We start from the raw sequence: 27,052 nt of genomic DNA on the forward strand, positions 1-27,052 counted from the left end.
TATATCTGCATAAAAGCTGTTCCTGTAGAATTACATAGATTTCCACAGAATTCATAATATTCCACAAATAAAAAAATCCATAGATTTCCACAGAATTCATCATATTCCAAAAAAATTATTATAATAATAATAATTTCCAACAAATTCATAATTTTTCACACGTAAAAAAAAGAAAATCCATAGATTTCCAGAGAATTTATTATATTACACAAATTTAAAGAAAATAATTCTAGATTTCCACCAAATTCATAATATTCTACAAATTAAAAAAACAATTTCATAGATTTCCACAGAATTCATAATATTCCATTAATTAAAAGAATTCCATAGATTTCCACCAAATGTATTGTATTGCACAAATAAATAAAAAAAATCCATAGATTTATACAGAATTTATTGTACTGCACAAATTTTAATCAATCAATTTCCACAGAATTGGTAATGTTCCACAAGTAAAAAAAATCAAGTTTTTACAACACTGTGGCAACATTTTTGCAGTTCTGAGATGAAATGTCCACTCTGTGGCATAAAAATCGAGATTCAAATCAACAAAATCTACCTCTCTACCCTTAAACCTAACCGATAGTGTCATAAAAGCAAATGTGAGAAGAAAAACACAACCACAACATTTTGTGGTGCTTCTGTGACAATTTGGGCTCACGTGTCGACTTCCATGCTCTTCAGGACTCGTGTCCCGGTCCTTTGCAGCGCATGCGCTATAGTAAAAGTAAAATGTTTATGAACAGACAATCTGCTGTTTTACTTGTGATTTGTGTGAAAGTTAATAAAACTCACAGTTGTTGTAGCGCCTCTAGTGTTAATTTCACCAGGAAACTGCCATGATGTGTACAATGAACCACATAAAACTATTTTACAAAAATGCAGGCGAAATTTCAGAGTTCTCCGTAATGCATTCTGTGATGATTTGTGAAAGATACATGCGATGCTCCTTAGATTTGACCAAAACTAGGTGTTTCATAAAGCAGCATAATTTTGCCTCTGTTATTTTCTTTCTTTCTCTCATTCTGAACACTCTAGTGTGTACTAGAGTCTGCTGATATAACCCTCTGCCCTCACGTGCCATCATTAACAACGAAAACAAGCTGCTCTGCCATTTATTGGCCCTGTGGTGAATGTAGGCCAAACGGCCTCTTTATAGAGGCAGTAAAGTCGAGTTTTACCCCTCATCAGCCCTCAGCATGAGTTTCTCCAGACGCAGCCTCAGTGGTAGTTTAACGCAAGCGTGACTTTAACACACAACAGCTGTGCACTGAAAACGCACAACCTCACGTGAGCGTCTGACCTGAAGAAGTGTGTACTGCTGATGGATAAATATACTCACCTTTGATCCAGTCTGCTGTGCTCTACTTCCCCCTTTTCTCTCTCATATTAATTCAGCTAGTCAGGCATCTCTTGAGCATTTTAAGAGGCCGTTTTAACGCATTCTGTCAAACATTTGCTATGAAACAGATTATTTCAGAACAAAACAGGATCACTCCTAAAATGTAGATGATTATTGACATCATTTTGGTGTCAGATTAGTTTAAAATATGTAAAAGTGGTGTTTATAGAGAGTAGCATTAAAGGCCATTGTTTAATATATATATATATATATATATATATATATATATATATATATATATATATATACACAACAGTTAGTTCCAGTCCTTGAATCTGATTGGATGAGAGACGTTCTATGAGTACTGATGGTCTCACACCATCAGCACTCAGACGCTTCACTGTTTGTATCACCCCACTTGTGTTCGTGCGGATCTAAACTAAAGTGTAAGAGCAGTGCAGATGTGTTAAGAGCTACTATATACGTATGTCTCTTTACATGTATTTTTTTTTTTACATTACATATGTTAGCCAGCAGGTGGTGGCACAAGATCATTTTTGTGTGTAATATGAGCCAGTTGATGAAGTGAAGTGAATCCGCATCAGTCAATGTTTACATACAACAGCACTATGTGATCGCTCATATTACTACTACACTACTAAAGATAGGAAATAGCTTTAAACGAACAACTTCAGCATTACGGATCATCACAGCTGAGAGACACAACAGACTGATTAATTACAGAATTAATCATTAATAATTAATTCATATATATAACTAGAATGGTTCAGAGAAATAGATTTAAGTGTCATAACACTATAACAATGAGATTGCTTAAAAACCTTAGTCCTGAGGTTTAAAAAGATGCCTTAAGTAAGGCTGACTGGTCATGGTTAACATGGATAACAGTACACAATCACACACCGTCTTTACTCCTCACGCCACTGCAGTGACACCTATTGTTAGGTTTGTCATATATTTCTATGGTTTCCCAGACTATTGGGGTGCAGATAGATAGTTATTTTAAAGGCGCATTCTGTCAAGTTTTTAATAAAGTGGCTACTTCAAAAAGAAAAAAGAATTAAACAAAAAACCGAGCCATGGATTATATATGATATATAAAAGTTAATTAAGGCAAGAAATAGTTTTAAAAAGGATAAGGATAATTCCAGTTTTGCACAGTATAAATGTAGGAGAAATGAGGTTAGAAATATAACAGAAGCTAAGAATAAAGTCACTCCAACAGTCTGATGGAAACATAGAAATTGAAGACAAATTGCACCCTTAGTGATGCGGGATATAACAACAGTGTGAATGTGCTTTTTTTCATGCGGACAACCCAGGTTCAATTCCGGCTTTTGTCCCACTTTTCCCACCCTATTTCCTATCTCCACTCTTAATATTACCACTCCATTACCACTGTCTGTACTAAGCAACTACAGTTTTAAGGAGAGATGATTTTGAAAATCATTCACATGTTTGTAAACATAAACAGCATCCCACTTCAGCCAAAATGCCACCAACCACCAGTGCAACAGTGCCCACGTCAGCGGTCAGAGACACACCATCAACCACCAGTGCAACAGTGCCCACGCCAGCGGTCAGAGACACACCATCAACCACCAGTGCAACAGTGCCCATGCCAGCAGTTAGAGACACACCATCAACCACCAGTGCAACAGTGCCCACGTCAGCGGTCAGAGATACACAATCAACCAACAGTGCACCAGTGCCCACGCCAACAGTCAAAGACACACCATCAACCACCAGTGCAACAGTGCCCACACCAGCAATCAGAGACACACAATCAACCACCTGTGCAACAGTGCCCACGGCAGTGGTCAGAGACACAATATCAACCACCAGTGCAACAGGGCCCACGCCAGCAGTCAGACACACACCATCAACCACCAGTGCAACAGTGCCCACGGCAGCGGTCAGAGACACACATTCAACCACCAGTGCCCATGCCAGCGGTCAGAGACACACAATCAACCACCACACCAGTGCAACAGTGCCCACGCCAGCAGTCAGAGACACACCATCAACCAACAGTGCCCACGCCAGCGGTCAGAGACACACAATCAACCACCACACCAGTGCTATAGTGCCCAAGCCAGTGGTCAGAGACACACATTCAACCACCACACCAGTGCAACAGTGCCCATGCCAGCAGTCAGAGACACACCATCAACCAACAGTGTCCATGCGAGCAGTCAGAGACACACAATCAACCACCAGTTCAACAGTGTCCACACCAGCAGTCAGACTGTGGGGTTGTCATGTTAATGGTGAAGAATACAGAGAAATCATGTTTTTGACATAAATAAACCTATAATTGGTGTGCTTTATAAGTATTTGTTGGAAGAAAGAATAAGAACACATGCATTTACATTTATTCAATTGTGGCAGATGCTTTTATTGAAAACAACTTACAGTGCATTCAATCTATTGTCTTATAAATGCATGCATTTTCTTGGGAACCCAAAACTGTCATTACTATCATCCTTTCTCTATCTCTACTGGTTGAAATGCAGGAGCTCTGTAGCTCAACAGGTAGCACATGGATCATGCTTAACCTGGCATATGTGATACTGCAAACACATATTTGCACAGTACTTTTAATGCAATTTGAACTGTTCTTGAAATTGTTTATATTGTTGTTTTTTAATATGCTCTGCACATTGGGTGCACCCTTTAATTTTACCTCTGTAAGTAATTTATTACCAATTTTATTACTAATTTTTTTTTTTTTTTTCTGTCTTCAGGTGTGACCTTCCCATTATAAGGAAATGGAGGACTCTGGAGAACTTTGGAATTATCTCTGAAAGGTATCTTCCTATTTCCCTCCAGACCACACTGAACGACAATTCTAAATCAGCCAATAATGTATGTTACAGGACGGAAGCCTTTGTTCAGGAGTCACTTCCAAGAGGAGAACAAGGCACTCACAGCACAATGAAGTATGTGTCAAATATAGACGTATACGTGTAGACATGTACTGTATGTAGGGTTGGGAGGGTTACTTTTTAAATGTATTCCACTACAGATTACAGAATACATGCTGTAAAATGTCATTTTTCACTTGTTTCATTTTTCACTTGTTTTGACTATAAAAATTCTGCCAGTACAGTAAGAAAAAATACACATGTTAAAAATACATTATCTGAAAAACCTAAATATCTTATGCAGTGTTGTTTCCAAAACAAGATAAATCAAATTGATCTTGTTTTAAAGATTTTTAGATATTTTTACAGGAAAACAATACAGAAGTTATTATCAAGAATATGATTTTTGCCCAAATATCAAAGGTCTTACTAGAAAAAAAAAAAAGAAATTGTGATCCAGGTGAATTTTCTTGATTAAAAAAAATATGATCTTGCCTGGTAACGTGCATGTAAAAGGGCTAGAAATAGCATTTTAGCTTAGCATAAAGCTGACAATTTACACAAGGTTTATTTCTATTTCTTCTGCTCCAAACTTACTTCAAACTTACTTCTCTGTTTGATCATATGAATGTAACACATCATAAGAAAGTGTTTCACCGCTGTTCAAATGCACTTTGGATCGCATCATTTATATGTATACATTTTTCCATCTGAAAGGACTAAATATTAAATGAAACAAATGACAATAAAATGTAATCTAATTTAAATTGTAACTGTAGTGGAATACAGTTACTTATATTTTGTATTTTAATTATGTAATCCCGTTACTTGTATTCCGTTACTCCCCAACCCTGACTGTATGTATGTATATATCACACACACATAAATATACTGTATATATACTGTATATATAGGTGTTGTTGCAAATATTAAAACTAATAATTACATTATTATTTACTCTTCTCTAAAGAAGGAGCTACCAATAATTAAAGACCTCAAAACTGTTGTAAAATGGCTGCATGGGAATTAACAGCTGTTCAGGGGCAAAGTTGAAGAGCCTTGTTTCCTACAATTGAAGAAGAAGACAAGGAAAGGGCCATCCACAATCTTTTTGAAGAACCAGAACTTTCCAGAGAGACCTTCACATTTCATTTTCTTTTCAGGGATGACATGGAGATTTGGAATTACATGATAAGATGGGCCTTAGAGTAAATTGTCTTTTTGATTAGTTTTAAGTTGTCTTTATGTTGTATAACATTTGAGTGTTTCTGTTAAAATGTTGCTGTTGTTTACAAGTTGTTTAAATTATTATTTTAATTCCATTTTATCAACATTAACATTTCTTATTAGTTTTATAATTGTTCAATATACATTTTTGCTAGGCTTTGAATGTTTATTGATATGATTAAATACATATGACATTAAATGCCCATGCTTTGTTCCTTTAAGTACTATTTGTAACATCATGAACATGAAGGAAATCATATTATCACATGTAAAATAGTCAAATGGATAACACTTAAAATAAGTTTCCATTTGTTAACATTAATAACAATGAGCAATACATTTTCAGCATTTGTTAATCATGGTAAATGTTGTTTTTAATATTTTTCTAATATATTTTTAAAATGAAAAGTTGTTTATGTTAACATTAGTTCATGCACTATGAACTAGAAAAGAACAATTGTTTGTTATCCATTTACATTACCAAGATTAATAAATAATGGTTAAAAATATCGTTCATTGTTTGTTCATGATACCTACTGCATTAACTAATGTTAACAAATAGAACCTTATTAAAAAATGTCACCGTTAAATGTTTAAGATTGTCATCAAATTTAAATCAATGTGAAAACAGCACGTGTTAAACCTAATAAAGCAAACAGAAGTAAGAAATGCTTCAAAATGTAGGTGGTGCAAGCATCGGTCCGGAACCTGCTGTGGCTCCATTAGCTCCGCCCAAACCTCCGGCCTGAGACTGCTGGCCTGGCATGGCTGTCCTGAAACTGCTGTGATGTATGGATCTGCAGACAGCTATATCTCGGAGAGTCATTCCACTATATCAGGGGTCGGGAACCTATGGCTCGCGAGCCACAAGTGGCTCTTTGTTAAAAATCAAGTGGCTCGCCAGGTGTCTCACCATTCACCAACACATGATCGTTTAAAACTTTCTAGAGATAATTTTCCAACAGAAAGTGTGGGTGCGATTGCAAAGCTTGAAGTCTATGACAGTTTTGATTTCCTTTCTTCCGAATTTGTCATACAGACTACTCCTGGTGTGCAGGTTTGAAATGAACACCCGCCAAATGCGGATTTTTCATCTGATTCGCTGTTTTTTTCAGAGGCATGCAATGGGACCCTGTCTCGTGGAGCAAGTGCATGTAAAGTGTTATCACTCTTTTTTCACTGTTTCATTCAACTGAAAACTGTTTGGAAGAATAATGTAATCTATGCGAATGCTGCACATGATCTCTGATCATCTCGTGAGGTGCTGTGAGTTTCGCTTTATTTCCACTGAGCAGTTCGCTCTTATACATTGTGAACGTAACTGCAGGTTCAGTAATATATACAGGTATCTTTGTATTAAAGAAACAAAGACGAAAGTGAATAAATCATAAAGTAATACAAGACACATTCACCTTGAACCTAAAATTGAGTTCTATTTTATTTTCTTTATGCAGCATAAACTGCATTACCAAAACACAATACAAACACATTCGATAAGAACACATATTTGGCAGCATTTTTTGGGAACACAAGGAAATTTATTAGGCTTCTTTATTATGATGATTATTATAATTATCTTTACATTTATAATTGTCATTAGTTCTTAATTTGTAGGCTATAAGTAATTTTTCACCTGTTGTGATACTTGCATGATGGCAGATGGGGCCGTTGGAGATGGTAAATGTTTGGATTTGGGGAGGTGGTTATATATACGATTTTTGAATCACTTCGTTATTTTAATTGCTTTTTTCGTTTCGTTAAAAGTGCAATTTGAATTTAGAGTTTTTCGTGTTTCAATAAATTAATTTAATTTTTAAAGCAAAATCAATAAAGAAAAAATATTCACCGACCATTGGGGTTGACCATTTAATCGGATATTACGATATTTTAAATCGATTATCATTAAAATATTTTTTACATATCGCCCAGCCCAAAAGGGAAGTTAAATTTTTAATTATAAGTAATTTTATGGAGACCTGCACAAACACATGCACTCAATTCCATATTGCAACATATTACCTATTACACAGTCAAATTAAGTATACTTTGAAAGACTAGCGTTCGACTGTACGCAGATGCTAAACGTTTGTGTCAAAACGGAATTTAAAATGATTAAATGATTTAAAAGCAGCCCTAAATTTAGTTTTTCCAGCTACACTGGTCGTGATCTATTTTTGCGCTGCAGATTTAAAAGAATAGGCTCATAAGAGTCATCCATTTGGGAATCAGACTGCACTGGTCACGCTGTTTCTTTCAAGCTATCGATTCAAAAGTACCGACTCATAGGAGTCATTTGTTCAGGAATCGGACTTCACTGGTCATGCTGAATGTTTTGCGCTGTAGACATTAGCGGTTTTAACTTGTATGGTACGGAACCAAAAGTCATTAAAAAAAATTCAGGTTTTTATTTTTTTTTAAATGGAACCGATTCTGAATATGAACCCCCTTACAAAAAAATCTAAAGTTCTGACAAACTTAGTGCAAATTTGCCCACTCATTATTTTCACATGCAAATGAGCTTGAGAATCGCTGCAAATTTTGCCAGAAGTTTGCAGCTCTTCCCCAGTAGTGGCGAACCTGCAACAAATCTTTGGCGACAATGGACAATTTGATGCATGTTTGCTGCAAAGCTCATTTGCATGTGAAAATAATCCGTTTCGAATTTGCGGCAAGTTTGCAAGAACTCGTGATTTTTTGTAAGGGCCGTTTCTCGGTTCTTAATCCTATCCAAGACCATTCTTGCAAGTGAAATGTAAACAAAGCATTTGTTAGTGTACCTTTAAGCTTTGTCTTTGTGTTAAATGTTTTATTCCATTATTTTTCTTTGTCTTGAGTGCTAAAGATAATGTGCAGCCAAGTGCGATAATTCAAGTCGCTCAGAGAGCCTCTATGTATACGTACTCACAGTATAGTGGCAGTATAACTTAAGACTCCATTGCCTCTGTCGAGCTATCATTTATACACAAACATCCCTCTGAGCAAGTCCCATTCCCTGTTACCAAAGAGAGAGAGAAAATTCCAGTAAATTCTTAGCGTAAGTAATTTATCTGTCTAATGGTTTCCTTAACGGGTCGCCGTAATAATTTAATAAGTGACTAGACAGGGTTTCTTTCCTACAAACACACCAGTGAGGTTTGGGTGTTGTATTTCAAGACATCTGTGCACTGACAGTTTAAAAATGACATTAATGGTATTCTTTGGAATTCCTGTAAGATTACGTGTAACATTTTTGGAATTTCATTGGAAGATTTTTCACTCGTTGCTCGTATTTCTACAGCACTGACATTTATCAGAATCAGAATGAACTTTATTGCCAAGTATGCTTACACATACAAGGAATTTGTCTTGGTGACAGGAGCTTCCAGTACACAACAATACAAAAAACAGCAACAAGACTTTTAAAAATTAATTACAGTTGAATAAAAAATAGATAAATATTGAAAAGAAAAAAGTATATATAGAATAAATAATAGACATATATATATATATATATATATATATATATATATATATATATATATATATATATATACACATACATACATACATACATACATATATATATATATATATATATATATATATATATATATATATATATATATATGGGGCAAGGGGGCAGGGGGTAACCAATAATCCTCTCAGCAGTCCAAACTGTCCTTTGTAGTCTTCTGATGTCTGATTTCGTAGCTGAACCAAACCAGACAGGTATTGAAGTGCAGAGGACAGACTCAATGACCGCTGAATAGAACTGTATCAGCAGCACCTGTGGCAGGTTGAACTTCTTCAGCTGGCAAAGGAAGTACAACCTCTGCTGGGCCTTTTTCGCAATGGAGTCAATGTGTGTCTTCCACTTCAGGTCCTGTGAGATGGTAGTGCCCAGGAACCTGAATTTTTCCACTGCTGCCACAGTGCTCTTTAGAATGGTGAGGGGGGACAGTGTTGGGGGTTCCTCCTAAAGTCCACAATCATTTCCACCATTTTGAGCGTGTTCAGCTCAAGGTTGTTTTGACTGCACCAGAAACCTCCCTTCTGTTTGCAGACTCATCGTCATCTCGGATGAGGCCGATGACAGTGGTGTCGTCTGCAAACTTCAGGAGCTTGACAGAGGGTCCTTGGTGATGCAGTCGTTGGTGTAGAGGGAGAAGAGTAGTGGGGAGAGCACACATCCCTGGGGGGCACCAGTGCTGATTGTACAGGTGCTGGAAGTGAATTTCCCCTGTCTCACAAGCTGCTGCCTGTCTGTCAGAAAGCTGGTAATCCACTGACAGATAGACGTGGGAACAGAGAGTTGGTATCATTAGCTGGGATGATGGTTTTGAAAGCCGAACTGAAGTCCACAAAAAGGATCCTTGCATATGTCCCTGGTCTGTCCAGATGTTGCAGGATATGATGCAATCCCATGTTGACTGCATCATCCACAGACCTGTTTGCTCGATAAGCAAATTGAAGGGGATCTAGAAAGGGTCTAGTGATGTCCTTCAGGTCTCTCAAATGAGAGCAGTGATAAAGGATGTTTTCGGGAACTGACTTTTTTATACCTGTCTTTATACGTGTCGTACCCTGAGGGTAACTACGGCATCATTGTCATTTCTACAAACCAGTTCCATACATCAAGACAAAAGCTATGAAATGCAAACAACTACCTGCGTTTGTATAACTCGAGTCTGAAGGAATATAAAGACGTCTTTATTGTCTAAACTCCTAAAGAGAAATAGTCCAGTATCTCATAACAGTCGTAGCGTGCATTCGCCAACCACCTTTGAATGCGCGCAGTCAAATTAAGTATACTTTGAAAGGCTAGCGTTCGACTGTACGTAGATGTTAAACGTTTGTGTCAAAACGGATGTAGGGCTTTACTGGTTGTTTAGATCAGTGTTACTATCAGAAATAATTAATAATTATTTCTTTAGTTATTTATTAATATTTAAATTAATTAATTTAATCTAACTCATTAAAACCTCATATGGGGCTCCAGTAAATGTAGTGTGCCACGTTTAGGAGCGGGTTTGGTTATTAGCAATAATTAATAATTATCAAAGATAATTATTAATTATTAAAATCAACAGAACATTGATGAGAATCAATGTTAGCTTTTCTAATCCTTTAAATCAACAATTATCAAAGATAATCGTTAATTGTTAACATCGATGAAACATGAATTAAAATTAACACTAGCTTATTGATCATTCAAATTCAACAATCATCAAAGACAATTATCAATGATCAAAAATCAATAGAATATTAATAAGGATTAACATTACATTGACGGGGCACCACCCTGGAATCAGGGACTAACAACCAGATAGTAAAACAGTCTCAATATTAGATTGTTTTCTTAGGAAAATCGACATCCGAAGAATATCGATTTTTGGGAAAAAACAATGAATGAAGGCTTGAATCCGAGCACTGACATCCCGTCAGCATGACACAGGCGTATGCAAAACAAACCAAAACACTTCTCTTTGTAATATAAACAAAGTTTATTTATGCAGTAATATCAATTAATAATTAATACAATGCAGTCAATAAACATCCGACTTACAGCTACAAACTAAAACAGTGATATGATTAGATATGGAAATCAAAATAATCCTATAACACATGAAGGTGTGTGTGTGTGTGTGTGTGTGTGTGTGTGTGTGTGTGTGTGTGTGTGTGTGTGTAAGGAGGGACGCGCGCAAAATGGCGGACGTGACTCTCGTGGAGAGTATGTTACGCGAGACTTCCGGCCAGGAAATATGGCCGCAAATGTGGGTGGAGAGAAACCAGTCAATGGTGTCTACCAGTTACCACGTGTATCCGCTTGTACGTTGGCTTAGGGGCAAAGCTGAGCTTCAGCACGAAGCTATCTACGAGCCAAAAATGTGTGCCAGAATGTTTGTGAGGGGTCGCGCGTGTGTGTATGTGTGTGTGTGTGTGTGTGTGTGTGTGTGTGTGTGTGTGTGTGTGTGTGTGTGTGTGTGGTTAGTACGAGAGAGAGAGAGAGAATAAAGTGACGGCCCTAAAGCCGATTTCGCGATCGTGGGAGAGAAAGCAGCTGTTAGTTTATCGCTCAGAGACGCAGTGGACTGCTCGTAAAAGTCCCGCGTTCTTTGACTCTTTAATGGATAAACTCAGTTTGCCGGTTTCACCCGCGATGGCGGAAATGCACAACAGTCCAACGTGGTTGGACCACAATACAGCAAAACAAATTTGTGATAATTAATACCCTGAGTATTAATAATGAGCAGACATGGCGGTCTGTAAACTGTACAAGCAAAAAACCTTGAAACACAAGAATAACAAACTATAATATTCTATCTCTGCCCAGACGTAAACCTCTTACTTGAATCGTATGAGGACGTAGAATGTGTGTTCATCCGTCCTTTAACTCGGACCCGGTTCCTTGAGGCTCGGGTGATGACGGGAGGCCGTTTCCTCGCTCTGTTGGCGGGCACAGCTGCTGATTCTCGGTGGGCTGGCGGAGAACTCAGAAATGTCGACTTGATTGAAGATGGAGAAATCTTTAATCTCTTCACTTCTGCAGGCAAACGGATGAAGATGCGGATTGCTCAGCGGTCTCCTTCGGATCCGTTAGAGTGTTCGGTTGAACACAGAGTAATCTCAACTCGTCCAGCGAGATGGAGATTGTATGGCCACAGTTTCAAGTCGGACATAACTTCCTTGTGCCACGAAGCTGCACCTGAGAGCAGCGATGAGCTGCGTCTACACATTGCAAGCAAATCCCGGAAGCATTTCAGGGGTATTTCTACTCCTGATGATGTCATGGTTTGAGGGACGTTCTGTTGTGTGCCTCATCCAATAGGAGTTGAGAGTTCGATCCTTTAGTGAGCAAGGCTTCATGGGATTTGTAGTCTGTTTTGGACTCCCTTTGTTTGATTTTGGCGCGATTTTTGTCAGTAAGATTTACGACTTGGTATGTGGGGGCTTGAGTTAGGTTTTTACGACTGTTAGGCCTGCCTTTGTCTTCTATCTGAATACATGAGGTCCAACATGGAAGTATTGGGATTTAGAAGCTAGTAGCCATTTTAGGGAGTAGATAACAAGGCAGCATGCTAGATTTTGGAACAAAGATATTTGTATCAGTCTCCGACAATGTATAATATTACATATTATACACACATAATCCACTTCCATCATCACGACTTCGACACTAATGGCAGAGACTAAACATTCAGTATGTGCTTCACAACTCCAAATCCCTTAAAGACGCGTCCATGCCAAGTACTTTGAAATGGTGTGTTTTTGAGTTACTGATGTATCTGTGCCAGCCGCTTTCTCATAAAGATCTCCACACTGACCGCAATGAGAGCCAGCGTCTTCAGAGAAGAGCAGAACATGCCGAACAAAACAGACTTTATGATACTCGCAGCTGGCTTCAATGAGCCCGCTTTTTCTATAGCGGAACATTAGTCCAGTCTGATTCCTCATTCAGTTAATCCACATTATAACTCCTGCCTCATAAAAGCATCACGACAACCACAAAAAGGGAACTAGGATCTGAATGTTTGGCACAGCACATATTTTACAGTTCCTTACAAGATCTTCCTGTAAACCTTTCTGAAAGATTGAATGCTAAAGGAATCTTGTTGAATTAATAAAGCAATAGTTCAACTAAAAATGAGAATTCGGTCATCATTCACCCTCATGTCATTCCAATCCCATATTATTTTTCTTCTTCTATGGAACACAAAAGGAGATGTTTAGCATAATATTCATCCAAAGACTTGGAATGTATAGCGCACAGTTCTACTTTTCATGTGCTTTTTGGAGCTTGACAGCCCCTGGTCACTATATTATTTTATTTTATGGAAAAGGGGAGCCGAATGCTGTGTAGTCAGCTGTACAGATGGTCTTTAGAGGCCTTCAGGGGGGGAGTGTTCAAATATTCTCTCTTGTGGATCACGACCGGGTCACAGTCAAAGCATATGGCTTGTGAAACTTTGACAAAAGACAAGTGTATTTACCTAATTTGTGTCATGCATTAACTCTTTATTGTCTTTAAAGAAGTGGTTCTCAACTGGTTTTGCGTCAGGACCCAGATTTTACATTGAACATCAAGTGATGACCTAGCACAGTATTAAAATTGTTTATTGCACAACAAAAATGTAATTTCAATCGAACATGGAAATGTTTAAATATTATATGAATATTATTCTTAAATATTATGTATATATAACTAGAAAAAACCCTATGTTGTATATCCAATTTGAAATATAGCGATAAACATCAGCAATTAATTAAATATTATACTGTATATTTAGAGACAAAGTACCTCTAAAGGTCTCAGGGCACCCAAGGCAAAGTGCTTCTTCGTTCTTCACTTAGAGCTAAAAAGAAGTTTGCAATTTACCCAAAATCAGTAAAAGAAGCTGTTTTAACTACTTGATAAAGATTTAAAGTAATATATATACAGTAGATAATGAATAATTTGTCATGTTTACATTCTGCTTTCATGGCGCTAATGCTCTAACATGTCAATTCACTCTTATTGTAATTTATGATGACACTGATACTACTGCAAATGGGTGTATAAAAGAGTGTTAATGGGTAGAATTCTGACAAAAGAATGATGATTAGAAGCATATTTTTGGGCACATGAGTGAATGAGCAGTTAAGAGTATTTGAGAAAATGTGATTCCTTTTGTAGACTAATTAAACAAAAAATCGCATGACATGTTCTTGTAAAATGTCTCTATATTAACGATCATACAGATGTAGGTAAATTTGCACCAGCTCGCTAATAAATCTGCACGCACCGGCGTGCTCATGTTGACTGATCATAACTGACTGAATAGCCAGATTTTGTTTTCAGTGGAATCACACTCGTTCGTTCTTTGATTTTTTAAGAAGTGTGCAGGGGCTTTAAAGGGGTTATGACATGAAGATTCAAATTTTACTTTATCTTTTAACATAAGAGGTTATTGAATTATAAAAACATACTGTAAGTTTCAGAACTCAAAACTTCCCCTCACTGCAAAAAGCAATTGTTGAAACCAAGCTACCAAAACAGCTCGTTCTCTACTTCCTCCACATTGTGAAGTCACACTGTGGTAAACATTTGCATCTAACCGCCTCCACAACACATCAATGACTACTTTAATTTTAATCACTTCCATAGCCCATCCTGGCAATGGTGAGGAGTAAGATGGCAAGTCAGTCAACAGCAGAGAGCCAGTCATAACAGTGGCCGTTTACTGTCAAGTCTAAACAGAGCGTTTCTGACAGTGGGTCGAAATGACAGTGGAAAATTATAATGTTTTACAAATATATTACTGTTTTTTTGTGCAAAAAAATGTACTAGTATTATAAGTGAACCTCAGGGAACATATTAAAATAAATAAATGCTTATCAAAGCTTTGCAGGGGCTCAAGTGAATCATTGAATAATTTCTATGAACTACTCAATTTAGGCTACTACATTAAATATCTGACATAACCAATTCACTTATATGATTCGGATTAGGTGGAAGCTATTTGCTGGAAAATGTAGCTCTTTTCTAATAACGCTACACTATTGTGAAATTTGCCTGTCACGTTTTCGTGTGTTTTTGTTCATGTCTTTTATTTTGATAACTAAGTTCCTTGTTCCTGTCATGTGATTTCCTGTTCCTGCCATGTTTTCATGTGTTTAGTTCTTATTGGTTCCTTGTCATGTTACTGTCATATGACCCTCTTGTTCCACTATGTTTATTAGTCCTGTCTCCTCATTGGTTTGTGTTCATGAATTTTGTTATCAATTCTGTTATGTCATTGGTTCATATGGTTATTACCTGGTTATCTTGTTATTAGTTTAGTCTTGTTATTGGTTCATGTTTCATTGTCTTGTTAACTTGTTTACCTAGTCTGTGTATTTATAGCCCTCATGTTCTCTAGTCCTTTGTCGAGTATTGTGTTGGTGTATTGTTGTCAAAGTCAAGTCTGTTTTGGATTCACGTTTGGATAAACTGCACTTTGTAAATAAACTGCACTTGGGTTCTCACATCATCGTCCTTGTCCGTTTCTGTGTTCAACATGTCCTTCCTTGCCTGAACGTTACATAGCCGAGCTGTCATGCTACTGAAGAATTTACAGTTAAGTTATAGCATCACTACTTTTGGTTTTACTCCCCCTCTCTTAGTTGCATTTTATAATTGGCATTTAACATTGTTTTTCCGGCTGTCTGTGACCCGATCAGAACAGACCTGTGACCCATTTCCACTGCTTTCAAGTATAATGCTAGACAAGTTTCAATTTCTATTCTTACAATTTCTATAGCTTTCCATGAACAGCCCTCTCCTAGCTGTATTTGTTCAACACCACGGAACTCTAGGGGTAAAATGAAATGAGAGCCATCTGTAGGTGTTTTGTGTGGCCCTGATTTATAGTGCACCATGTGTGCTTTTTCTTACAGCTGTATTTATATGAAACTGCACCTGTAGCTATACCTGCATATTGCACCTGTGGGTGAATATGTAAAAAAGCAGCCTTGCTTTCATGAACTAGATACTGTGTAATTACAAAGAGTTTAAAGTTTTTCTATTTAGGAAATAAATAAAAAACCCAAAACATTCACTTTACACTTTTAAATGTGGCCAATCTGAATTAAGATGCAGGACTCTCAGAAACTTTCAGAACTTGTGGATGAAGGCAACAATTTTAACACCTGATATTGGCATCTCTCTCACAGCGCTTTCAAAACCTCAACTTCCGGAAGACCCCGAAAATGGAGACCCTAAAAGGCATAGAACAATGCTGCCCTCTATTGAAACTTTTAAAACACTTTTTTCCCTCAGTTTAGTCTGTTATTTGATTATTGAGTGCTCCTCAAAAATGTCTTTTGAAAATTGCCATTTAATAATTTTCAATTATTAGACATTTTTTGTACTACTTAAATCTTTCTTAAGTAAACTCTGTAACTTGTATAAAAGTACCCCGACCAAGTGTTCATATTTAATTGTTAGCACATGTATCTGTGAATTCAGTTATGCATAAATGTAAACGTTGATTCATTTATTCATGACCATACCATCCATTAATTAATCTGAATATTTTTCACAATCTCTTGCATAATGCACAGTGCATCCATGACAAATCATTTTATATCTTCTTCGTAACTTATTGCACACTGTAAATTTCATTTTTTGTGGGTTTTTTTTTTGTTTTGTTTTTTTTGTTATTGTTTTATTTCTTTTATTTAAGATTTTTTTTTTATTTTTTTTTTTTTATTTTTTTGTCTTATCCCATCCTGTTACCACAGGAGACACCAGCCACTGACCCTCTAAGACAAATTCTGCCTCTAAAGTGTTACAGCTCCAAGCCCCGCCCCCTCATCCTTTGTCCTGGCCCCTGTAAAGCTCTGGCTGTTCTGGGGATCCAGGAATGTCTAAATTAAAAGCAAGCCGTTCGCCTTATTGCTCGTTGCACGCAGAAATTACATATTTTATTACTTGTCTTTTTTAGTCTCTCTTGTATCTTTAATTTAGAGTGTGCTGTAAACAGAGTGTGATAAGTAGAACAGCACATGGACGCTCTAACCATTGCCATCTGGACACAATAAAGGAAATTACTTTTTTGGTTTGTTTATCAGGGACTTTGGACTAACCCCCCCCCCCACCATGCATTTATTTATATTAAAACTGTATTGATATTTTTGAGTTATTGAGTTATGGTCCTATATATTTGCAATAATAATAATAATAAAGTATTAAAAGTTAAACTATAATATAAATCTTAAATAAAATTATAAAAAAATTTTTTTTAAATTACATCGTACCTTTGTTACAACCATGTTCGCTAAATGTTTAGCCTACACAGAAAACACATGCCAACATATTTATACATAAACACATTCACATATGTGGAGAGGAGTGCACTAACATCCCGATTTCATCTTTGTTCATATAAGTTCTGGAATTCACATACAAAGATGCATATGCGAATCCGAATACATTTATTATTGTATAAAAACTACAATTCCCACGATGCACCTACAACTACAATCGGAAGTGAAATACACAGCGTCCACGCTGTGCTGTTTTGATCGTCACGCGCGTGGCTCGGAAAGGGTGAGAAATATCTTTATTATCATATAGTTTAAAATAAATTAATTACAAATTGGTGAAAGGATCCTGACTGATAACCATATGCCTGAACTGTGGTATTTACATGGTACAAATAATACAGTGGTATTACCATGATACCTTTTTGAGAGTGCTCAAAGCTCCAGTTCGCCAACAGCATGTGACTGTGGGACTTTAACGCTTTATTAATGTCTAAAACCACACGAGATCCTTGTTTTAGATACATGTCAAAAAGATGTTTGGAAGCATGTTTATTTTATTTATTTATTCAAATAAACCTCGTGTTTGAGCTGTGTGGTTTGAGCTTTATAGAGTTAAGTAAGACATTGTAAATTTATCTTCTCTTAAATCCCCTTGTTGTCAGAGCGGCTTTAAAACGTGCAGTGCTTTTATAACTTTAACACCAGCGAGAGCTCTTATGTGCCAAAAGCAGAAAATAAAGCCATAAAAACTCAGAATCATGCCCGTTTGCGTGTGAGAAGACCATTAAAAGTAGATTTTGCCCGGTTCTTGTGAAAGCCGGTTCGGTGTGAGGCGCGAGGCCGCGCTAATAAAATATATTACGAAAGATGTGACCACCCATAGAGATGAGCTGGACAGAATACAATAACAAGCCTTTCAAAAATGACTGGTGCAAGATGGTATTTTTTTTTTTTTTTACGTATACCATGTTACTAAATAACTACCATATTCATGTACAATTACCTGATTATCCAAGGTAATCAAAGAGTACAGTATACCACAATTTTCTGACAGCTGCCTTTTACCTCTCACTATTAAGATAAAAGAAAAATGTTCAGCGGCTTTATAAGCAGGCCTCCCACAAAAATTACCATGGTACGGTGATCGTATCAGATAGGAATTGGTCCTTTTGATTAAATAAGAATTTTCCTAGATGATAAATATGATAAATCTTTTAAATATCTACTTTAAAACATGCCAGTTTAATGACTTAAAAGACTACTTTTAATCACTTCCATAGCCCATCCCGGCAATGGTAAGCAGTAAGATGGCTGGTCAGTCAACAGCAGAGAGCCAGTCATAACGGTGAAAAATTGAGTGTGGTATAATCATTAAAAGGCATTATAAAAATACTTTTCTTGCAGCTTGAATACATTAGTGTACACAACTTAATTTTTAATTTCAGAAAAGTTTTTAAACACATTTTTCAAGGTAAAAAATATTTGTTTCAGTGACACAAAGAAGTTTTCTCATGGTTACACAATTTGGCCTGAACAAAACATGCATTTTTTTTAAATATAAAAATGTCAAAATATCTGATGTTTATTATTATTATTATTATTTTTAAATACTTCACACACAGTCATGAGAATTTAAAGGCATAGTTCACCCAAAAATAATGTACTCACCCTCATGCCATCCCAGTTGTGTTTGACTTTCTTCTGCAGAACACAAAGTTTTTTAGAAGAATATCTCAGTGCTGTAGATCCATACAGTGCAAGTGAATGGTGACCATACATTAAAGCACATAGTCATCATAAAAGTAATCCGATGACTCCAGTGGTTTAGTCATTGTCTTCTGGAGTTATTTGATCGGTGTGGTTGAGAAACAGATCAATATTAAGGCATTTGTTACTCTAAATCTTCGATTTCACAATTTTCTTTTGTTTTTGGCGATTTGCATTCTTAGTGCATCTCGCCACCTACTGGGCAGGGAGAAGAATTTATAGTAAAAAGGAATTAAATATTGATCTGTTTCATACCCACACCTGTCATATCTCTTCTGAAAACATGGATTAAACCACTGGAGTCGTATTGATTACTTGCTGACTTTGTACTTTTCTGAGCTTAAAAATTTTGGTACCCATTCACATGCATTGTGAGAATCTACGGAACTGAGATATTCTTCTAAAAACCTTAATTTGTATTCTGCAGAAGGAAGACAGTCATACACAAATGGGATGGCATGAGGGTGAGTAAATGATGAGAGAATTTTTTAATTTTTGGGTGAACTATCATTTTAAAAAATATTAATAAATGATTATTCTGCACTAGTCATGCCAACATTATTTTTTTAAAGAATTTCAGCTTTAAATGGGACACTTTTTTTTTCCTGTCTCTTGATGGATACGCCACATAATTTTTTTTTTTTTACTTTTAGCCCCATAAAAAAAAATATATATATATATATATATTTTATATAATAAAATATATATGCAGACCCAACAATGCAGAAGAGCTGAAGGCCACTATCAGAGCAACCTGGGCTCTCATAACACCTGAGCAGTGCCACAGACTGATTGACTCCATGCCACGCCGCATTGCTGCAGTAATTCAGGCAAAAGGAGCCCCAAATAAGTATTGAGTACTGTACATGCTCATACTTTTCATGTTCATACTTTTCAGTTGGCCAAGATTTCTAAAAATCCTTTCTTTGTATTGGTCTTAAGTAATATTCTAATTTTCTGAGATACTGAATTTGGGATTTTCCTTAGTTGTCAGTTATAATCATCAAAATTAAAAGAAATAAACATTTGAAATATATCAGTCTGTGTGTAATGAATGAATATAATATACAAGTTTCACTTTTTGAATGGAATTAGTGAAATAAATCAACTTTTTGATGATATTCTAATTATATGACCAGCACCTATATATATATATATATATTACACACACACACACACACACACACACATACATACATGTACACACTAGTGGCCAAAAGTTTGGAATAATGTACAGATTTTGCTCTTATGGAAAGAAATTGGTACTTTTATTCACCAAAGTGGCATTCATCTGATCACAGTGTATAGTCAGGACATTAATAATGTGAAAATGTACTATTAAAATTTGAAAAAATCTTAGGAACTTCTTAAACTACTACAGATTTCTCATCAAAAAATCCTCCATGTGCAGCAATGACAGCTTTGCAGATTCTTGGCATTCTAGCTGTCAGTTTGTCCAGATATTCAGGTGACATTTCACCCCACGCTTCCTGTAGCACTTGCCATAGATGTGGCAGTCTTGTCGGGCACTTCTCATGTACCTTAGAGTCTAGCTGATCCCACAAATGCTCAATTGGGTTAAGATCCATAACACTCTTTTCCAGTTATCTGTTGTCCAATGTCTGTGTTTCTTTGCCCACTCTAACCTTTTCTTTTTGTTTATCTGTTTCAAAAGTGGCTTTTTCTTTAAAATTCTTCCCATAAGGCCTGCACCCTTGAGTCTTCTCTTTACTGTTGTACATGAAACTGGTGTTGAGCAGGTAGAATTCAATGAAGCTGTCAGCTGAGGACATATGAGGCGTCTATTTCTCAAACTAGAGACTCTGATGTACTTATCCTCTTGTTTAGTTGTACATCTGGTCTTCCACATCTCATTCTGTCCTTGTTAGAGCCAGTTGTCCTTTGTCTTTGAAGACTGTAGTGTACACCTTTGTATGAAATCTTCAGTTTTTTGGCAGTTTCAAGCATTGTATTGCCTTCATTCCTCAACACAATGATCGACTGACGAGTTTCTAGAGAAAGCTGTTTCTTTTTTGCCATTTTTGACCTAATATTGACCTTAAGACATGCCAGTCTATTGCATACTGTGGCAACTCAAAAACAAACACAAAGACAATGGTAAGCTTCATTTAACAAACCAAATAGCTTTCAACTGTTTGATATAATGGCAAGTGATTTTCTAGTACCAAATTAGCAATTTAGCATGATTATTCAAGGATAAGGTGTTGGAGTGATGGCTGCTGGAAATGGGGCCTGTCTAGATTTGATCAAAAATGACATTTTTTAAAATAGTGATAGTGTTGATGCTCAAGATGGCGCTGAGTATGGCTGCTGTGTTGCGAGCTCTGACCCAGTGTTGCAGTTTTTTGTTTTTGTCTACAATTCTTAAGTTACAATTCAAGAAGTGGATGTTGTCTGCCTTATTGTCTACGATAGACAAACACTTTTGGACATTGGTACTGAAAACCGGACTTTAAATACCTCAATGCCAACCCGCTGTTTACAAACATGACAGCAGAGCCCTTTGTCTGGGCAGACTGGCCGTGGAAACGCAGCCAGAAAAGGGGAAGAAACGGCATTCTCATCAGACTAAGAGTCGCGCAAATTGACCCCCACTACCCAGTATTCTACTGGCAAATGTTCAGGCTCTGGACAACAAGCTCTGTGAGCTGAGAGCATGAGACAAGAGACGAGGGATTGCTGTATTATCTGCCTTACAGAAACTTGGATGTCTGCGGAGATTCCAGACTCAGCCATCGAACCTGTGGGGTTCTCCGTGCACCGAGCGGATAGAGCGAAAGACCTCTCAGGTAAAAGCAGAGGAGGTGGTGTATGTTTTATGATCAACAAATCCTGGTGTGATCAGAGGAACATATATTCTATCAAGTCTTTTTGCTCTCCTGATCTGGAATTTCTCATGCTTCTGTGTCGACCATTCTGGCTACCGAGGGAATTCACAGCGGTCATTATCACAGCTGTGTACATCCCCCCACAAGCCGACACAGACCGGGCACTCAAGGAACTGTATGGGAGTATAAGCAAGCAGGAATCCGCGCACCTTTAGGCCACGTTCATTGTGACCAGGGACTTTAACAAAGCCAACTTCAAGTCAATAGCACCAAAATACTACCAACACATCAGTTTCAACATACAAGGAGACCAGGTTTTGGACCATGGCTACTCTCCCAACCGGGATGGCTACAAATCCCTCCCCCGCCCACCATTAGGCAAATCGGACCACTCTGCTTCTGCCAGCTTACAGGCAGAAACTGAAACAGGAAGCACCCTCCCTCAGAACGATCCAGTGCTGGTCGGACCAATCAGATTCTCCGCTACAAGACTGTTTTGATCACGCGGACTGGGAGATGTTACGGTCTGCCTCTGATGACATCAAGGTCTATGCTGATAGCATAACGTGTTTCATCAGCGAGTAGATGACGTAGTACCAAATAAAACTATACGGACCTACCCGAACCAAAAACCATGGATTAATAGTGATGTTCATGCGACACTTAATGCGCGGACCTCCACTTTTAATTCTGGGAACGCGGAGGAGCATAAACAAGCTAGTTATGCTCTCCGCAAAACTATCAGAGCAGCATAACGCCAGTACAGGGACAAGATTGAAGGACAGTTCAACACCACCGACTCTAGAAGCATGTGGTAGGGGATTAATATCATCACAGACTTCAAAGGGAATAAAGACTCCGCTATGAACACCGCTACTTCTCTCCCAGATGAGCTAGATAAGTTTTATGCTCATTTCGAGGGAAATAACACCGCCCTCGCAGAGAGAGCTCTCGCGGCCGAAGCTACAGAGATTAGTTCACTCTCTGTCTCTGTAGCGGATGTAACCCGAGCCTTCCAACGGGTGAATATCCGTAAAGCCGCGGGTCCAGAAGGCATTCCGGGCCGCATCATAAGAGCGTGCGTGAACCAACTGGCTGGTGTTTTTACGGACATTTTCAACCTTTCCCTCTCCTTGTCTGTAGTCCCCACATGCTTTAAAACGTCCACCATCGTGTCTGTACCAAAGCAATCCAAAATCACTTGCTTAAATGACTGGCGCGTCCTGTTGCTCTGACCCCCATCACCAGCAAATGCTTTGAAATACTAATCAGAGATTACATCTGCTCTGTGCTGCCCACCTCACTGGACTCACTGCAGTTTGCATACCGCAACAACTGCTCCACTGATGATGCCGTTGCATCTACATTACACACTGCTCTCTCCCACCTGGAAAAAAGGAACACATATGTGAGAATGCTGTATGTAGACTACAGCTCAGCATTCAACACCATAGTGCCCTCCAAGCTTGATGAGAAACTCCGGGCTCTGAGCTTAAACAGCTCACTGTGCAGCTGGATCCTGGACTTCCTGTCAAGCAGATGCCAGGTGGTTAGAATGGGCAGCTACATCTCCTCATCACTGACCCTCAACACTGGAGCCTCGCAGGGCTGTGTTCTCAGCCCACTCCTGTATTCCCTGTACACACATGACTGTGTGGCAACACATAGCTCCAATGCCATCATTAAGATTGCTGATGATACGACGGTGGTAGGTCTGATCACTGACAATGATGAAACTATGTGCACCTCCTACAGAGAGGAGGTATACACTCTGACACGCTGGTGACAGGAGCACAACCTCTTCCTCAACATCAGCAAGACCAAAGAGCTTGTGGTGGACTTCAGAGAAAAGACAGAGAACACCGCCCCATCACCATCAATGGAGCACTGGTGGAGAGAGTCAGCAGCTTCAAGTTCCTCGGTGTCCACATCGTCCGTCCACACTGAGGCCATTGTGAAGAAGGCTCACCAGTGCCTCTTCTTCCTGAGACGGCTGAGGAAGTTTGGAATGAACCACCACATCCTCACACAGTTCTACACCAGCACTGTAGAGAGCATCCTGACTGGCTGCATCACTGCCTGATACGGCAGCAGCACCGCCCTCAACAGCAAAGCCCTGCAAAGGGTGGTGCGAACTGCCAGACACATCATCGGAGGTGAGCTCCCCTCCCTCCAGGACATCTATACCAGACAGTGTGTGAAAAACGCTTGGAGGATCATCAGAGACTCCAGCCACCCGAGCCATGGGCTGCTCTCACTGCTACCATCAGGCAGGCGGTATCGCAGCATCAGGACCCGCACCAGCCAACTTCATGACAGCTTCTTCCCCCAAGCAATCAGACTCTTGAACTCTTGCTCACGATACATATATCAGCACTGCACTTTATTAGCCTCAGACTGGACATTTTATACATCTCTTAACACACTGGCAACTGATTATCAACCGACAGCTGAATGTCCGGGGGGGGGGGGGAATGTATACAGTTTACTTATTTTGTGTATACTGATTATTATTATTATTATTATTATTATTATTTTGTATACAGTCTTATTTTGTGTATATTATGTATTATTAGGTGTATATTGTGTTGTGTAACGAGATGTGTAAACTGTATTGTGTGTAAATCAGAAGTTTATTGTAATTGTCATACTGCTTTGCTTGGAACCGCACCCAAGACTTTCACCCACTGTTGCACTTGTGTATATGGTTTAGTGACAATAAAGGGATTTGATTTTGATTTTCTGTTTTTTACATCAGTAATGTCCTGACTATACTTTGCGATTAGTTGAATGCCACTTTGGTGAATTAAAGTACCAAAATGTACAGCAAAATCTGTACATTATTCCAAACTTTTGGCCGCCTGTGTGTGTGTGTGTGTATACACACAAATATATATATTGTCTCTCTCATATATATATATACACAGTTGTGCTCAAAAGTTTGCATACCCTGGCAGAAATTGTGAAATTTTGGCATTGATTTTGAAAATATGACTGATCATGCAATTTAATTGATTTTTTTTCAATTGAGAATTGATCTTTTATTTAAGGATAGTGATCATATGAAGCCATTTATTATCACATAGTTGTTTGGCTCCTTTTTAAATCATATTGATAACAGAAATCACCCAAATGCCCTGATCAATGGCCCTGAATGTTTGGCCTTGTTACAGACACACAAGGTGACACACACAGGTTTAAATGGCAATATATAACATATCCCTTTTTCAGGACACTGTATTTTAAAGATAATTTTGGAAAAATCCAAATAACTTTACAAATCTTTATTGTAAAGGGTTTAAACAATGTTTTCCACAATCATACCACGGTCAAATTACTGAGATCACATTTATTTCCCCATTCTGATGATAGTTGTGAACATTAACTGAAGCATTAACATATCTTCATGATTTTATACATTGCACTGCTGCCAGATGATTGACTGATTAGATAATCGCATGGATGATTGTTGGTGTCAGATGCGCTGAGTATTTCTGTAACTGCTGATCTCTTGGGATTTTCATGCACAACCATCTCTAGAATTTACTCTGAATGGTGCCAAAAACAAAAAACATCCAGTGAGGGGCAGATCTGTGGACGGAAATGCTTTGTTGATGTGAGAGGTCAACAGAGAATGGTCAGACTCTCGAACTGATTCGAACTGACAAAGTCTACGGTAACTCAGATAACCGCTCTGTACAATGGTGGTGAGAAGAATAGCATCTCTGAATGCTATTCTGAGATGCGGGTTGGTGCTGTTTTGGCAGCACGAGGGGGACCTACACAATATTAGGCAGGTGGTTTAAATGTTGTGGCTGATCGTTGTGTTTGTGTGTGTGTGTGTGTGTGTGTGTGTGTGTGTGTGTGTGTGTGTATATATATATATATATATATATATATATATATATATATATATAAACACACACAGTACTGTGCAAAAGTTTTAGGCACTTGTGAAAAATGTTGCATAGTGAGGATGTCTTCAAAAATAATGACATAAATAGTTTTCACCTTTGCCTTTAAAACAGCACCAATTCTCCTAGGTACACCTGGATACAGTTTTTCTTGGTTGTTGGCAGATAGGATGTTCCAAGATTCTTGGAGAATTCGCCACATTTCTTCTATCTATTTAGGCTGTCTCAGTTGCCTCTGTCTCTTTATGTAGTCTCTTTATGTAATCTCAGACTGACACGATGTTCAGTGGGAGGCTCTGTGGGGCCATGACATCTGTTGCAGGGCTCCTTGTTCTTCTATTCTAATCTTTTCTATTTGCAAAAGTAATGTTTGGGAGTCTTAACATTTATATTTCCTATTGACACACTAAAGCTGAAGATATAAATAACCATCTTAAGACAAATGCTTTTGTGAAATTTCTTATGTGCCTAAGACTTTTGCACAGTACTGTATATCACATTTTTCCAAGGTAATATTTATATTGTTTTTAATAAGGTATGTTCAGTAAGGTATGCTCCCACATGCTCATTTACATTAATATCATTATTTATAATTGCACTAAATTGTGCAGTTCCTATCTTGTGCACGACTTCATCAGCTGTTTACAGTTGCTGATGATTTATCATTTGCCTATTTTGCAGATAGTAGTTTTGTTCAACTATTTCTACTGTAATCGAGTATAATTTCATCAGTTTTTTTCTTCAGTGCTCGTGCGATGCTCTGATGTTCCCGACACCTCTGTATTCGCATGCGGGCCGCGGCTGTTTCTCAGATGTGTACGAGCCCGCTGAAGACTCGTTTCTGCTTATAGATGCTCTGGAGAAAGATGCCGAAAGACTGAAACAAAGCAGGTGAGATGTAAATGTTATAAACTTGTCATGTTGCCTGCCCGAACTTTAGATCTGTCATTGTGGCATCCTGATCATCTGATATATTGATGTTTTCAGGCCATCGGTGTGTCTGGAGGTAGGCAGCGGATCTGGTGTTGTGTCTGCTTTTCTGGCGTCTGTTGTTGGGTCAGGAGCGTTATATCTGTTAGTACACAAGACATAATTATGGCTTTTGTTTAAATGAGCATTGTGTTTAACAAGATTGCAGTTGTCTTTTCAGCGATCAACTTAATTTTAGGGGTGTAATGGTTCAAAGTTCTCATGTTTTGGTTTGTGTCACGGTTCTGCTGTCTTGGTTTTGGTACAGGAACCCTGTACTTAACATTGTCATATGTGTCTCAAAGCTGCACTGATGTGAATCCAGCGGCG

The 27,052-nt window shown here is 37.9% G+C and overlaps 1 protein-coding gene and 1 long non-coding RNA gene across 6 annotated transcripts in view; both read left to right on the forward strand.

The window, feature by feature from the left end:
• Positions 1–5,635, forward strand: part of LOC127445359 (uncharacterized) — a 58,349-nt gene extending 52,714 nt beyond the window's left edge. The window contains exons 2-3 of the long non-coding RNA XR_007897977.1: positions 4,111–4,305; positions 5,201–5,635. This is a non-coding gene — a long non-coding RNA (uncharacterized LOC127445359). The remainder of the gene's footprint in view (positions 1–4,110; positions 4,306–5,200) is intronic.
• An 11,810-nt stretch (positions 5,636–17,445) lies between these two features.
• The window catches only part of n6amt1 (N-6 adenine-specific DNA methyltransferase 1), a 14,184-nt gene continuing 4,577 nt past the window's right edge, over positions 17,446–27,052 (forward strand). The window contains exons 1-5 of one of the 5 annotated variants that reach the window (XM_051705379.1): positions 17,457–17,506; positions 19,418–19,454; positions 26,499–26,644; positions 26,741–26,809; positions 27,028–27,052. The exon at positions 27,028–27,052 is cut by the window's right edge and continues 66 nt beyond it. In XM_051705379.1, coding sequence (XP_051561339.1) covers positions 19,449–19,454; positions 26,499–26,644; positions 26,741–26,809; positions 27,028–27,052 — 246 coding nt within the window. In that variant the 5' untranslated portion in view covers positions 17,457–17,506; positions 19,418–19,448. Of the gene's footprint in view, positions 17,507–19,417; positions 19,455–26,485; positions 26,645–26,740; positions 26,828–27,027 lie in introns of those variants that run through there. The other 4 variants (XM_051705380.1, XM_051705381.1, XM_051705382.1 and 1 more) reach the window with 4 other exon arrangements.

This window comes from Myxocyprinus asiaticus, chromosome 8 (assembly GCF_019703515.2).
Source record: "Myxocyprinus asiaticus isolate MX2 ecotype Aquarium Trade chromosome 8, UBuf_Myxa_2, whole genome shotgun sequence".
Lineage (NCBI taxonomy): Eukaryota > Metazoa > Chordata > Actinopteri > Cypriniformes > Catostomidae > Myxocyprinus > Myxocyprinus asiaticus.